We start from the raw sequence: 15653 nt of genomic DNA, 5'->3' as shown, positions 1-15653 counted from the left end.
ATAACATTATGCGAACCTCTTCTTTTCTTATCATCTAACTTCCACACTATGATAAAATTTGACTTCTGTGCTATACTTGAAGAGTGGAGACTTATGGTGATTACTTCTTACTCGTTCACCCTATTTTGTGTCACCATCCCAAGTCTTCTTCTAATTGCATCGTCAACTCAAATTTTATTCTTTTCTCTATATTTCAAAGACAAAAAACTAATAATTTAGTCTGATAATGTTTAGTATAAGTTAGTAATAGTTAAATAAATATTTCTAATCTTGTTCTCGTAATTTATTATTTTCATTAAGAATAGGAAACAGTTTTTGACATTTGCAATAATGATATATTAACGAGTCTCAGAAGATTCGACAGCATTAATCAAATTAAATAGTAATAATTTTCATATTACAGGCAAGAAGAAGCATACAAAAGTGGTAAAATTGGTGTTAAATAATTAGATTAATTAGATCTATGCTTATGTTGTTTTCAGGGTTGTAAGTTCTCGATAGATCTATCCTCCCTCATTCGGAGGGAGGTGCCGACAAATTGAACGTGGCAACAACAACTGGCTGGGAATCGGAACAATTCACGACTAATCGAACCGTCTTTAACGATCGCTGCGAGCTCTCGGTGAATGTATTTCTGCTCGCAAGAAGTGGTGTAACCTTCGGCGAACCCTTCGATCAGCCTGCATCCTTCGCCCATTTTCCTGAGAAACCCCGGAAAAATTATAAACATAAGAATCCGATAATCGAATTCGATTGCTAACCTTTGTTTACTTACCTGCAGGTCTCGATCCGTACTCCTTGGGTATAATTGGGATGGTTTACGATATACAACCATTGATTGTTTACATTTTCTGCTGATTTCGGGTAGATGACTTGCTCCTAAAGAAACATCAAATTGTAACACACAGAATTACTGGCTATATGTTCTGATATATATTTAAAGAGGATTTCAGATAAGAATATATAATATCCTTGTTAAATTAACTCACCATGATCGATACAACTACTTTGTCATTAATAATTTATTAAGAAAAAGTATAAAATTATAGGCATATTCTATATCAATCTTTGCTTCAAAGTATAATAATTGATAACAGAAGAATGATATTTAATTTGAATTCAAAAAAGTCAAGTAGTATTCATGCTTGTTAAATTCTGTTTAAAATCTTTACCGCGAGTCTGGCACATTATTATAAGTCAAGGTGGTAATTACACAAAATGTCAACTTTGTTAATGAAATTTGGAAAATAAATTGATACAAATATGTTTCTTTCATAAAGGTTCTTTCTGCTTAAAAGAAACGAAAATCTTGTACATCTTAATGAGATGTTTATTTTACTTTTGAACATGCTACAAATTTTCATAACTCTTTCAATATCTTTTATGCTTTAAGAAGTTTCATTTTTTTCAAAGGTACTGGGAATATTTTTAAATGAGCTGCGACGCGAAAAATATGTACAAAAGATAAATCAGATTATACTCACAGTGGATATACACAGCGATTCGCCGGTAAAATCATTCAACCGGAAAGTCAGATCAATCTAAGAGAAATAAGAATAAAAAGCAAAAAATGTATAGCTTTATAGTAAATACCGATTAAATATTATGCAAATTAAATATTTTATATTCTCATTAATTTCTAATATCATTCGGAAAAAAATACCGTTCAAAAAGACATTTCTAAAAGAAAACTAACTTGGTCCACGCTTTGGTAAGGTGTAATTTTCTGATTTTTGAATGCATCATTTATTAAATACGTCGGGTAATCCGGAACGTCTTCGCAGAATGTTTGTCCATTACAGGAAGGAGCTGGTCCGAGTTTAGGTTTATCGAATACATCATCGGGATAAATGAACTTGTCATTCGGCAACACATCGGTATCTGAAAAATGGTATTTACAAAACCGTTTGAATTACGTGTCAATTTAACCCCTTGTCATATAATTTCTCTCCCGATTGCGGTCAGCAGAGATATTTTATTATTCATAATTCATTAGAAAAAAAGACAGTTCCACATTTATCCTATGCCTATGTTTACTTACAAGCATTACAATTAATAATAGAAAAATATTATTTAATTTGGACTTGGAAGAATTAAGTGATATTTATATTTGTCAAATTCTATTTAAAACCTTTTTCACGAGTCTGACACGATATTGTAGGGTAACGGGTTAACATTTAACACATTAGCAACCAGCGTTGTTTCAGTAACAACCTCTGTGATTACAATATTTCATTAAATGCAAGAAATCGTCTTCATAAATTGCAAATAAAATTCAAAAAGAGATATCGTGTCACCTTCCTATACCTTACACCACGAGTTAGAATTGTAAATACATACGCACGTGAGGGCAATCTACTTTTCTCAACGCAAGATACAAAATGTTTAGCATCACCAACATGTTAACGTGTTAAGATCTTTTATGTCTAATAATGTGTCAGAAAAAAATAAAGAAATATTTTACTATCAAGACTTTGAAATTTGCAACAAAATTAGCACACGTTATTGAACAAGGAATTCCAAAGAATTTTCCATAAAGTTTAATTTCCCATATAAAGGTTCTTTTCTAATCGAAACCAGAGCAAATCTCATCGCGCGTATGTATATAGAATATGAAAATATTATTAATATTACTTAAATGTTTAAATAGTGGGGAAATAGTCCTGTTGAATCTCGTTGAGTAAAGCGTTTTTATATCTGGGAACGTATCTTGAACGTTAACTGGGGTATTGTGGTATTTATTGAACAATGAAGTAACGAACCATCTTTCTTCCTGTTCTGTTGGTTGAAAGGCCACCCCCAAGCAATTCTTAAAGGAGTACGGGCCTCGGAATCGTTGTTGCGAGGCACTGAAGGTTGCTTGTCAAGGCTTCTGTAATAGTAGTAAGGCCGACGGGATTGCTCGTACAATTGCATCTGACAGTAAACATTGTTAAGAATCTGTAAAAGCGGACGATTAAAATACGTTAACCATCTTAGCGTATCATGTCTAAATAGATAAGATTATTCGCTTGAAATATTCGAGCCGCAATCCGATTAGACGTTCATTATAAAACAGTTCCGTGAAATAAAATTAACTTTGATTCACAAATATTCATTTCCCTTGTAAAAATTATTATTTTGCAGTATAAAAGAATAGTTATGTATTATTTATTAATAAAGTAATATATTTTTCTCCTTTTTTCTATTTCTTTTTCCATTTCAAACAGCAATTGTGTATTACCCGAAGCTTTAAGAGCTTCAAAAATATCTCTACGAATGACATATTAATTTCTTCCAATTTTGATTATTCGTATAAAAAAAAGTATCTTATATAAATCGTTCATTAGTCATAGTTTTAATCGTATTAAAACATTCTTATCTTTACCAGTGAAGTGTTCCCACTTTCTTGTATTTATTCTCATATGTATAATTTAAAAAACGTAATCGGATAGTAATTAGTTTTGAATGGAAACAGTATCTAATCTCTTCGATATTCAACACGAGTAAAGGTTAAACTCCTCTGTAATCAATGACTGCCTCTGAGATTTCCGACAAGCCGGTGACCTGAGAGCAACCAACTGTGAAGGCAGCTTTTAGTTTAACTTTTAAGGGTACTAAATTTCAATAGAACAATTAACGCACACATCAAGCTTGTAGTGAAACTTCTACACGAATAAACTTCAATCGTATTACGTTTACATTGTGAAATATTATGAACAATTAATCGATCGATCACATTTATCGTAATTGAAACATTAACTATCCAATAATATCCTTCAAAGAATACTTACCAATAAGAAAATTGAAATTTTAAGTACAGTAAACATGTGCATCTCTTCTTTCATCGTACACAAATATAATACACCTTGTTTATTTTTGAAGAACAATGTGATTTAAAATTACTAATATTTTCGTGATTATATTGGATTCACTAAAAATCTAGATTAACTTTCGTTTTTTCTTATGACTGTTATATGTGAAACTATTTTATTGTTAATCAAATGTAAATAGAAGCGATCACTAGTGGGACACGAAACTGGTAGCATAGGCGACTTTTCACCGACTGATCCTGCGTTTTTCGAGGCCGGCGATGTCTCGCATGCCGCTATCGTCAACATCCGCTCCATTGTCTTGACGCTTGATATTGAAGTTCGCGTTCAGACGCGACGTAGAATTTTTATATGTACATGGCGCGAGGGAACCTCGATAAATCATGTGTCTTCGACAAAAAAGCGAAGAAAAATGAAGAATTACCATGGAATACAAAATTCAATGGTCAGAAAGAATGATAACCGAAGAATGTTTCAAAAATTAATGACACATATTCGCATTTGTAATATTTGCCAGGAATACGTTACAGTAATTTTTCAGTGAAAGATACCGTGACTTATCGAATAATTGCGCGTTCATTCTTTTTCTTTAAATAATTCAGTCTGACCACAGTTAGTTTAGAATAAATGAATTAGCCAGACAACTATCTGGGTTTAATTAAAAATAAACCATGTCGTGGAAGATAAATTCCGTTATTAATATTTAGAGACCACTTTGCTTTTCCTGTTAAACGGACTGCGGTTACGACATTCAACACAGAACAGATTAAGAGCAATGATAACATGCCATACTAAAATGAACATAATTAACGGGTTAAGAACCACCAAAGTTAAATTAATTTTAAATTGGCTTCATTTCCATTCGTGTATAATTTCAGATATATACATATGTACAACATTTTTTTACATTATCTGTCACATCTCACTGTTGCTGGACTACTTGAAATTGAATTATGTCACAGTTTTTTATCCCTGTGCCAATGGTGCCTGCGTGTATTTTCAATAAAAAGATATTTGCAAGAGTGAATCGGCCTTTCTAAATACATTATAATTTGCTATGATATTTCTATGGAGTTATACGTTTCGTTCACGTATTTATCTGTTTCTAAATTCGTCGCTTTTAACATGTATTCCACTATCTAACCTCAGACGAAGTCGGTTGTGGTATTTCAGTGTTATCATAGTGCACAGGATTTTCAGTCTCAGGAAGATATTAAGAAAATATCTTTTTTCTAGAAATAATTATATCATAGCAGGTTGACTGTTTTGATGTATCGTCTTGATCTTCGCTGTCTATGTCATCGGTTTCTATGCTCCACGTTCTGGTACCACCTATATGATATTGGGTAACCAGCTCTGTCGGCCATTCGGGGCCAGGTGGTTGTCGGGTTTTTTCTTCAACTGAAAATTAGTGTTCCTATGATTATAATATTACACAAAAAACAACGTATTAAATAACACATTTGAAATTTGTTCGCGAATGCAAAATATTATAAATGTCATTGATTACATATATGTATAATACACTTAAAGAATTATATGTTTCAAAAACAAAGTTGCTAACATTTTCAACGAACCAACAATTTTGAAAAATAAATAAACGCATTAAAAAAAAATATATTTTCTTAATACTCTTTTTAATTCAAAGGAATTGAGTAATATTTATGTTTATTAAATTCTATTTCAAATCTGCAACACGAGTTTAAATTTATAATAAAGGCGTTAAATTTCTCTTGAAATCAATGTCGGATATTTTAAAAATATTCTCTTTTAAACGATCAAAGGCATAAAACAGGTTTACAAGTATAAATCCATTTTATAAAGGATATAAATCTTTATAAGGAATAAATATTAAACCTTTCGTCCTTAATTCTTCGTCGTCCTCATCCCCAGTGCCTTCGTTATCCCCTGTGCGTCGGTCCGTATAAATCTCATTATTCCCAACTTCGTTGTCCGTGATATTTGGATCCTCGTACGTTTCGTATTCAATAGGCTCCGTAACTGATTCGTCTTCATAGTTATCAGTTAAGGTGTTCATTATGAAATTATCCTCGCTCTGCTCATTCTCTTCCACTAGACGGGCTTCTACAAACTCCCCGTACTCAGAATTTCGCGCGTTCGAAGTATAAAGTTCCTTGTTTGAAAAGAATTCATTTTCCTCCGCCAAAGTCTCCCGACTTGGCTCGCTGTTCGTTAAATTACCCTCGATCAATGGCGTACTCTCTATCGTGCATTGTAAGAACTTTCGGTTTTCTGCTAAACCAGAATTGTTCTCTTCTATTTCATCGTTACTTGTCCCATTCTTCGCAATTTCACTATTCTTCGCTTTTTGAATTCCCAGTATATTCCGCTTCTTAAAAGTCTCATCGGTACACTTTTTATCATTTCCAGTATGCGCTTCGTTAACTCTTCTATACGTTTCGGTAGTGGCATTTTTATACTCTAAGAATATATTATCAATGTAAGCTTCCATGTCCGCACGATCAATTTCATTCTTATTACGACAACATTCCGAGTCAACAGTGTACCTTGTCCACCCTCCATCGTAAGCGTTGCTTCGTTTAAAGCGGACCTTTCCATCATCAGGTAACGATCTCTTTCTATTATTCTCGCTGTCCGGGGACTCTATTTGCGGTTCCGCGTAAGTACTGCCGTATCCTTCTGTGGTCGCGCCTTCCGTCCACTCGTGGCCTTTAAGCTGCAATTCGTTAATCTTCACTGGCTTCTTCTCTGCGTTTTGCTCTTTGGAATACGTGCCCGAACCTTCCACGTTCGGCAAGCAAACTCTTTTAGTCACCATTTCCTTCTCTCCCTTCTCGAACACGTTCATGCAAATCGTTTGCGTAACGAACTGCTGTTTCGCGATTTTTATAGTAGGTGCGGCATAGTTTTCTTCATAGTCTTCTTCTTCCTCTTCGTCTGTTTTCGTTATTGTTTTCCTCATTACTGTCGTTTCTTTTCCACCTTCTGCAGTCGGTTCGTGAATCTCTATCGTGGTTCTTTCCGTAGGAGGCAATTGCGACACGGACGGCGTTGTACGCGTTACTATAGGTCCTTCAGCTTTAGGCACAGTCATTTTAGCCTCCAATTCGCTCAATGGTCGTTTTTGTAACTCTTGTAACCTTTTTTCGAACTCCGCTCTATCTTTCTCTAATCTATTCCTTCTTTCTAATAAATTCTTTTCCCTTTCTTTCAAACGGTTTTCTATTCCGATTAACTTGTCCTCTAACCTTCTTACTTCTTTCTGAAGCGTGTCTTCTGTTATTGGGGGTGTGTATGTATCGATTGGTTGACGCGCGGTAGGTTTCTCTGTGAACGACTCGAAATCTTCTGTCGAAATGGTTAAATGACTTTCCATGATCTTCTTTTGTTCGATTACTTCTTGCATTCGTCTCAACTTCTCGCGCTCCCAGGTATGCTCCTCTATTTCTAGTTCAGTTTCTTTGTTGATAATCGTCTTTTCCTTGTTCTCCAACTGAACAATCTTGTCCAGCAATTGTTCCCTCATCTGTTTGTGACGAACCCTTTGTTCTTCCTTATCGGTTATTAATTGAGCACCGTAGGTACTTACTACCGAAGGTGTAATCATTTCTTTGATCTGTGTCACCTTTTTAGGATATCCTGGAGAACCATCCTCCTTAGTACTCACGTGTTCATAGTAATCGAGGGGCAAGTATTCCGTGGAAAATTCGGGTGTGGATTCCAATGTGTATACTTCAGTTGTCAGAGTGAAAACTTCCTCTTCTGTTTCTGTCGTCTTTATTCCTTCCGTCGTTACGCTGAATGTACCAGTTTCTACAATTTCCTTTGACGTACTTTCCATCGAAGTTTCTGCTAGCCACACAGAAGCAGTCGGAACTGTTACGTTGGAAGTAGTAACGGTTATATTTAATTCAACGGCTTCAGTCGTTGATCGAACTGCTTCAGTGATAGAGAGCATTTCGTAATAATCCTGCCACACATCTGTACCTTCTTTATACTCGTCTTTTTCTTCTTCTTCCTCTTCGTCGTACTCTTTATCATAATCTTTCTCGTGAACAATTTCTGTTTCGAGGTAAACTTCATTCTTGGCGCTTATAGGAGATTTCAGTGTTGTCGAGATGTTTATCGGGAGGATAGATGTCCCAGTAATCTTGGATGACGAGAAGGACAATGCTTCAGCGGTCGCTTTGGAAGTCGTTTCATTCGACGTGAATGCAGCGACAGTCGTTTCGGAGGAAGAAAATTCTTCGGCAGTTGTAACAGCTTCTTCGAGTACCGTGGCGTTCACTGGGAATGTAAATGCAGGTATAGTCATTTCGTAGGATAAAGAAGAGAATTCTTCAGCAATCGTGATTGCCTCTTCAACCGTCGTTTCATTAAGGGCGAATAAAACAGCGGTGGTTACAGGTGATAATGATGGGGGTGTGATAACTGTTAGATTTGGGATTGTGATCTCCAATTCTATTAATTCTGGCCCGGAGAAAGTTGTTTCCGTTGTTTTTGATGCCAACAATGTAGGTCCAGTGGGCAGACCGCTGATTTCAAATGTAAATGATATATTTGATGATATAGTCGATTTTGTGAGCTCCTCATGAGCAGTTATTTTCGGAAGCGTAACAACTAGAATCGATTCTGTCGTTGTTACATTTGTTTTGTTGAAGAACTCTACTGGTTCCGTTAGTGTACTAATATTGAATTCGGAATATTCTACCATTGACTCTGTGGTTCCTATTGCTTCCATTGTTGTAAGTTCTGTAATAGGCGTTTCTCTTTCGCTGGGAAGAGTAAACGCTACAGAAATAACAGATTCAGTGACGTTAACTGCTTCTTTGTATTTAGGAAATTCGAGGATTCCTGTAGTAAATGTTTCTGATTCATATTCTGTTTTAGTTAGCTCAAGTACATCTGTTACATTAATTTCATGTGGAAATTTGATAATTTCTGCTTCAGTAATTTTAGGAGTCATGTATTCAAAGGTAACGAGTGAAATAGTCGCGGTAATATTTTCAAACGAAGGCAAAGTAATTTCTTCCGTCATCGAAAATGTAGATATTTCTTCGGTCGTCCCTGCTGCCTCGTTAATAATTATCGACACTGTGGACTCAGTGATAACTTCAGGTATTTCTATGATAGTAAATACAGATTCTGTAGTGACTTCTGTAATTTCAATAGTTGTTCGTACGGTCTCGTTTGTTGGCAATGTTTCTATAATTCTTGCAGATATAGTTGAAGTTTCCCATTCTTCTGTGGTACTAAATGATAGTTCAGTGGGTACTTTGGTTACTTTGCTAGTTACATTGGTTATGTAAATTGATTCAGTTCTGATAAAAGTCTCAGTTGTTCTTGTACTGACATTCGTAGGTAATGCTTCTATAGATATAGTTGACCATTCGGTCGTCAGTTCTGGTAACTTACTAGTGAGAACTGGAGTTTCTGTAGTTACTATTACACCTTCTGTTGTTGGGACAGGTTCAGTAATATCAGTTTCTGTAGATTCAGTTGTTTCAGTGGATTCTACAGTTACATTTGCAGTAACAGGTTCCATACTTTCTGTTGAAGATTCGGTTATAAATTCTGATACCACACTAGTAGAAATTGAAGATTCTGTAATAGTTATCTCAGCCTCTGTTGTTGGTATAGTCTTGGTCCTCTCAGTTTCTGTAGCCTCAGTTATCTGAGTGGTTTCTGCAGTTACATTTACAGTAGCAGGTTCCATAGTTTCTGTTGAAGATTCGGGTGTAAATTCTGATACCACACTAGTAGAAATTGAAGATTCTGTAATAGTTATCTCAGCCTCCGTTGTCGATATAACCTTGGTCCTCTTAGTTTCTGTAGACTCAATTATCTTAGTGGTTTCCACAGTTATATTTGCAGTAACAGGTTCCATAGTTTCTATTGAGGATTCGGTTGAAAATTCTGGTACCACACTAGTAGGAATTGGAGATTCAGTCGTAGTTGTTTCGACTTCAATTGTTGAGATAGACATAGTACTCTCAGTTTCTGTAGACTCAGCTGTTTCAGTAGTTTTTTCAGTAACATTTATTGTTAAAAATTCCGCAGTTACCACTGAAGATTTTGTGGATGTTTCAGTTACTTCAGTACGAGGAACTGTAGCTTCCGTTGTAACGATCACTGTAGTAGAAATAGTTGCGATACTTTCAGTTGCGGTAGACTCAGTTGTTTCACTAGTTTCCGTTGTTGTAGTAGTTTCTATTGTTACATTCGCGGTAACCGGTTTCATAGATTTAGTTGTAGATTCAATCGTAGTTTCTGGTGTTTCAGAAGTGGTAACTAGTACTTCTGTAGTTAGCATGATGATTTCAGTTATTGGGATAGTCTTAGTAGTCTCCGTTTTTGTGAACTCCATTTTTGTAGTAGTCTGTATAGTAACATTGGTCGTAAAAGATTCTGCAGGTTTCGTTGAAAAGTCAGTTGTGAATTTTGGCAGTTCGGAACTAGATGTAGGAGTCTCTGTAGTCGTTTTTACACGTTCAGTAGTAGAAATAATCGAAATTCTCTCTGTTTCTATAGTTTCTGTTGTTTTTGTAGTTTCTTCTGTTACGTTCACTGTGAATGGTACCTTAGTTGCGGTCGAAGATGCAACTGTAATTTCTGTCGTCTCACTAATGGAAACTGCAGTTACTGTTTGAATTTCTGTTGTTGAGGTAAGCAAAGTACTTTTTGTTTCTGTAGACTCAGTGGTCTCAGAAGTTTCTGTAGCAACTGGCAATAATTTTGTTGTTAGCTCTTCGGTACTAAGAGTAGTTTCTACCAAGCTTTCAGTGGTAAGAATGGTTGTACTACTCTCAGTTTCTGTAGTTTCTGTTAGTTTACTAGTTTCTAAAGTTACATTCTCTGTAAAAGGTCTCATACTTTCAATTGATGTTTCGGTTGTTAGTTTTGGTTTACTAGTTGTAATAGGTGTTACTGTACTTGTCGTAACTTCGGTTATCGTAAAAGGTACAGAAATCTTCGATTCAGTAATCTCAGTAGTCTCCGTAAGTATGGTAGTTGCAGTCTCTATCGTTGCTGTTACGCTTTCAGTTGTAGATTCGATTTCAGGTATTTCAGTGGTGTGGGTAGTGGTTGTAGTTACAACCAAGACTCCAGTTGTCGCAGGAGGTATAGTTCTCTTTGTGGTGCTCTCTACGGACTCAGTTATCGTCTCAGCAACTTCCGAAGTTATATTCAACGTCAATGCTTCCACAAATATGGTCCTACTTGTTGTACTTAATTCTGGTATTTCCGTAGTTTGAATGGGAATTGTTGTCACTACTAAGATTTCGATTGTAGAGACAGGCATAGTACTTTCAGCTTCTGTAAATGTTGCTGTTGTTTTAGTACCTTCAGTAGTGAAATACACCATTAATGATTCTGCAATTGTAATTGAAGTCTCGGTAGTAGATTTGGATGTGATAGAAGTAGACCATACAGATTGCGTAATTTCAGGTTCAACAGTATGGACGGTTGTAATCATTTCCATAGTGGACGTGGTCTCGACGATTTCTTCTACAGATTTATTAACCAATACTGTTTTCGAAGTCATTATTGTTAATTCTACTGGAACTTCTGGTAGTTTACTTGATGTAGGTAGTGTTTCTGTGGTTACTATTATTACTTCAGTTGTAGCAAGTTCAGTGATTGATTCAGTTGTAAATATTGTTGTTTCTGTAATAGGAGATGTGATTTCTGCTATAATGATTTCAGTGGTTGCTCTTATGGATGTTGATGGAAGTGCAGAAATTGTCGATATTTCTGTAGTTACTGGTTTTATGCGTGTTGTAGTTATACTAGTGGTTTCTGTAGTGGCCCATTTGGATATTGGTGGACGTACGGGAACTGCTACTATTTCGGTTGTCAACGGTTTCAATGGTGATGTAACAATTGCAACAGTAGTAGTATATGCGAGTACTCCAAGAGATTCAGTAGTAGCTTCAGATGACGTAGGAGTAGTGGATGTGATCAGTTTTTGTTTGGTTGTTTCAAGAGTTGAAACGGTACTAATTGTTGCCTCTGTTTCGTATTCAGACCATTTAGGATATTTTCCAGTAGTTTCTTCTTCATATTCGGCATATTCTTCTTCTTCTTCTTTATACGCTTCCTTGTATTCTTCTTCATATCCCGCATCATGAACCACTTCAGTTTCGGCTGTATGTCCAGCCACCGTTGGTGATACTTCTGGTTGCGAAAAAACTTCAGACTTTCTCGTTGCGCTTGTCTGCAATAAAATTAAAGTACTGTAGCATGTTCCCTTTCATTAACCAGATACGGAGGAAATTACGAAAATACAAAACATATCTACAAATACAAAACTTGTTATTATAAATAAACAAATAACATTACACTCTTTAGAGAAAGGCATAATTTAAATCAATAAAAAAACATACGGTTTCATATATTTCCGTGCTAACTTCTGAAAATATTTTGGTTATAGGTATCGTTGCCAGCGTTGGCACCATCTTAATCGTCGTAAACAGAGGTACCCTTATTTCTATAGTTATCTTGCGCTCCGTTGTTTCCGTAGCTGCTGTAACAAACACCGTTACCTCCTCGGTAGTTATAAGTACTTCGGTGGATGTTGCTGGTAGTATCGTTCCTGTTGTTGTTTCTACTGTCGCTATCGGTGCGGTTCCTCCAGTAGGTATGGTAACGAATCTAGTGGTTTCTTCAGTAGTGGTGGGTACTTCAGTGGATGTTATTGGAACCATAGTTGTTGTTACCGCTGTTACTTCTGAAGTCGCCTCCAGTGTTGTTTCTTCAGTGGGGGTGGTAACAAATCTAGTCGTTTCTTCAGTAGTCGTGGGTACTTCAATGGTTGTTATTGGAATCATAGTTGTTGTTAACGCTGTTACTTCTGATGGCATCTCCAGTGTTGTTTCTTCAGTGGATGTGGTAACAAATCCAGTCGTTTCTTCAGTAGTGGTGCGTACTTCAGTGGTTGTTATTGGAACCATAGTTGTTGTTACCGCTGTTACTTCTGAAGTCGCCGCCAGTGTTGTTTCTTCTGTGGGGGTGGTAACAAATCTAGTCGTTTCCTCAGTAGTCGTGGGTACTACACTGGTTGTTACTGGAACCATAGTTGTTGTTACCGCTGTTACTTCTGAAGTCGCCGCCAGTGTTGTTTCTTCTGTGGGGGTGGTAAGAAATGTGGTCGTTTCTTCAGTAGACGTGGATACTTCGGTGGTTGTTACTGGAACCATAGTTGTTGTTACCGCTGTTACTTCTGAAGTCGTCTCCAGTGTTGTTTCTTCTGTGGGGGTGGTAAGAAATGTGGTCGTTTCTTCAGTAGACGTGGATACTTCGGTGGTTGTTACTGGAACCATAGTTGTTGTTATCGCTGTTACTACCACGGTTGTCTCCAGTCTTGTTCCCTTAGTGGGTGCGGTAAGAAATGTAGTCGTTTCCTCAGTAGTCGTGAGTACTTCAGTGGTTGTTATTGGAACCATAGGTGTAGTTGCAGTTGTTACTTCTAAACTCGTCTCTAGAGTGGTTCTTTCAGTAGGTGTGGTAACAAATCTAGTCGTTTCTTCAGTAGTCGTGAGTACTTCAGTGGTTGTTATTGGAACCATAGTTGTTGTTACCGCTGTTACTTCTGATGTCATCTCCAGTGTTGTTTCTTCAGTGGATGTGGTAACAAATCTAGTCGTTCCTTCAGTAGTCGTGGGTACTACACTGGTTGTTATTGGAACCATAGTTGTTGTTATCGCTGTTACTACCACGGTTGTCTCCAGTCTTGTTCCCTCAGTGGGTGCGGTAAGAAATGTAGTCGTTTCCTCAGTAGTCGTGAGTACTTCAGTGGTTGTGATTGGAACCATAGGTGTAGTTGCAGTTGTTACTTCTAAACTCGTCTCTAGAGTGGTTCTTTCAGTAGGTGTGGTAACAAATCTAGTCGTTTCTTCAGTAGTCGTGAGTACTTCAGTGGTGGTTATTGGAACCATAGTTGTTGTTACCGCTGTTACTTCTGATGTCATCTCCAGTGTTGTTTCTTCAGTGGATGTGGTAACAAATCTAGTCGTTCCTTCAGTAGTCGTGGGTACTACACTGGTTGTTATTGGAACCATAGTTGTTGTTACCGCTGTTACTTCTGATGTCATCTCCAGTGTTGTTTCTTCAGTGGATGTGGTAACAAATCTAGTCGTTCCTTCAGTAGTCGTGGGTACTACACTGGTTGTTACTGGAACCATAGTTGTTGTTACCGCTGTTACTTCTGATGTCATCTCCAGTGTTGTTTCTTCAGTGGATGTGGTAACAAATCTAGTCGTTCCTTCAGTAGTCGTGGGTACTACACTGGTTGTTATTGGAACCATAGTTGTTGTTACCGCTGTTACTTCTGAAGTCGTCTCCAGTGTTGTTTCTTCTGTGGGGGTGGTAAGAAATGTGGTCGTTTCTTCAGTAGACGTGGATACTTCGGTGGTTGTAACTGGAACCATAGTTGTTGTTATCGCTGTTACTACCACGGTTGTCTCCAGTCTTGTTCCCTCAGTGGGTGTGGTAAGAAATGTAGTCGTTTCCTCAGTAGTCGTGAGTACTTCAGTGGTTGTTACTGGAACCATAGGTGTAGTTGCACTTGTTACTTCTAAACTCGTATCCAGAGTGGTTCTTTCAGTGGGTGTGGTAACAAATCTAGTCGTTTCTTCAGTCGTCGTGGGTACTACACTGGTTGTTATTCGAACCATAGTTGTTGTTACCGCTGTTACTACCAAGGTCGTCTCCAGTCTTGTTCCTTCAGTGGGTGTGGTAAGAATTGTAGTCGTTTCCTCAGTAGTCGTGAGTACTTCAGTGGTTGTTATTGGAACCATAGGTGTACTTGCACTTGTTACTTCTAAACTCGTCTCCAGAGTGGTTCTTTCAGTAGGTGTGGTAACAAATCTAGTCGTTCCTTCAGTAGTCGTGAGTACTTCAGTGGTTGTTATTGGAACCATAGGTGTAGTTGCACTTTTTACTTCTAAACTCGTCTCCAGGGTGGTTCTTTCTGTAGGTGTGGTAACAAATCTAGTCGTTCCTTCAGTCGTCGTGGGTACTACACTGGTTGTTACTGGAACCATAGTTGTTGTTACCGCTGTTACTTCTGATGTCATCTCCAGTGTTGTTTCTTCAGTGGATGTGGTAACAAATCTAGTCGTTCCTTCAGTAGTCGTGGGTACTACACTGGTTGTTATTGGAACCATAGTTGTTGTTACCGCTGTTACTTCTGAAGTCGTCTCCAGTGTTGTTTCTTCAGTGGGTGTGGTAAGAAAGGTAGTCGTTTCCTCAGTAGTCGTGAGTACTTCAGTGGTTGTTATTGGAACCATAGGTGTAGTTACAGTTGTTACTTCTACACTCGTTCCCAGTGTTGTTTCTTCAGTACGGGTGGTAAGAAGTATAGTAGTTTGTTCAGTCGTCGTGGCTACTTCACTGGTTGTTGTTAGAAACATAGGTCTAGTTATAGTTGTTACTTCTAAACTCGTCTCCAGTGTTGTTTCTTCAGTGGGTGTTGTAAGAAATGTAGTCGTTTCCTCAGTAGTCGTGGGTACTTCAGTGGTTGTTGTTAGAAACATAGTTGTAGTTACAGTTGTTACTTCTAAATTCATCTCCAGTGTTGCTTCTTCAGTGGGTGTGGTAATAAATGTAGTCGTTTCCTCAGTAGTCGTGAGTACTTCAGTGGTTGTTATTGGAACCATAATTGATGCTATTGTTGATACTTCTATGGACGCGTGCTTCGTTGTTTTTTCAAGTGGCGTGGTGACAACGGTAATCGTTTCTTCTGTAGACTTAAGTGCGGCGCTAGTTGTTGCCCGTAACATCGTTGCTGTTATTATTTCTGTAGTAGTGTTCTTTATTGCTGTTTCAGTTGTTTCTGTGGTTACTATTACTACTTCA

General features: G+C 37.2%; 1 protein-coding gene across 1 annotated transcript; it reads right to left on the bottom strand.

Annotated features, from left to right (window-relative positions):
* Positions 1-268: 268 nt before the first annotated feature.
* On the bottom strand, positions 269-4075 carry LOC116425428 (uncharacterized). Its single transcript, XM_031973115.2, has 6 exons — positions 3774-4075; positions 2763-2940; positions 1697-1881; positions 1485-1541; positions 776-879; positions 269-701 (listed from the first exon to the last, which is right to left on the bottom strand). Exons 1-6 carry the CDS (start codon positions 3825-3827, stop codon positions 479-481), a joined length of 801 nt encoding a protein of 266 aa, XP_031828975.1. The 5' UTR covers positions 3828-4075; the 3' UTR covers positions 269-478.
* Positions 4076-15653: the final 11578 nt, after the last annotated feature.

This window comes from Nomia melanderi, chromosome 4 (assembly GCF_051020985.1).
Source record: "Nomia melanderi isolate GNS246 chromosome 4, iyNomMela1, whole genome shotgun sequence".
Lineage (NCBI taxonomy): Eukaryota > Metazoa > Arthropoda > Insecta > Hymenoptera > Halictidae > Nomia > Nomia melanderi.
The sequence above is the reverse complement of the archived record's forward strand: the minus strand, read 5'-3'. Positions and strand labels throughout refer to the sequence as shown.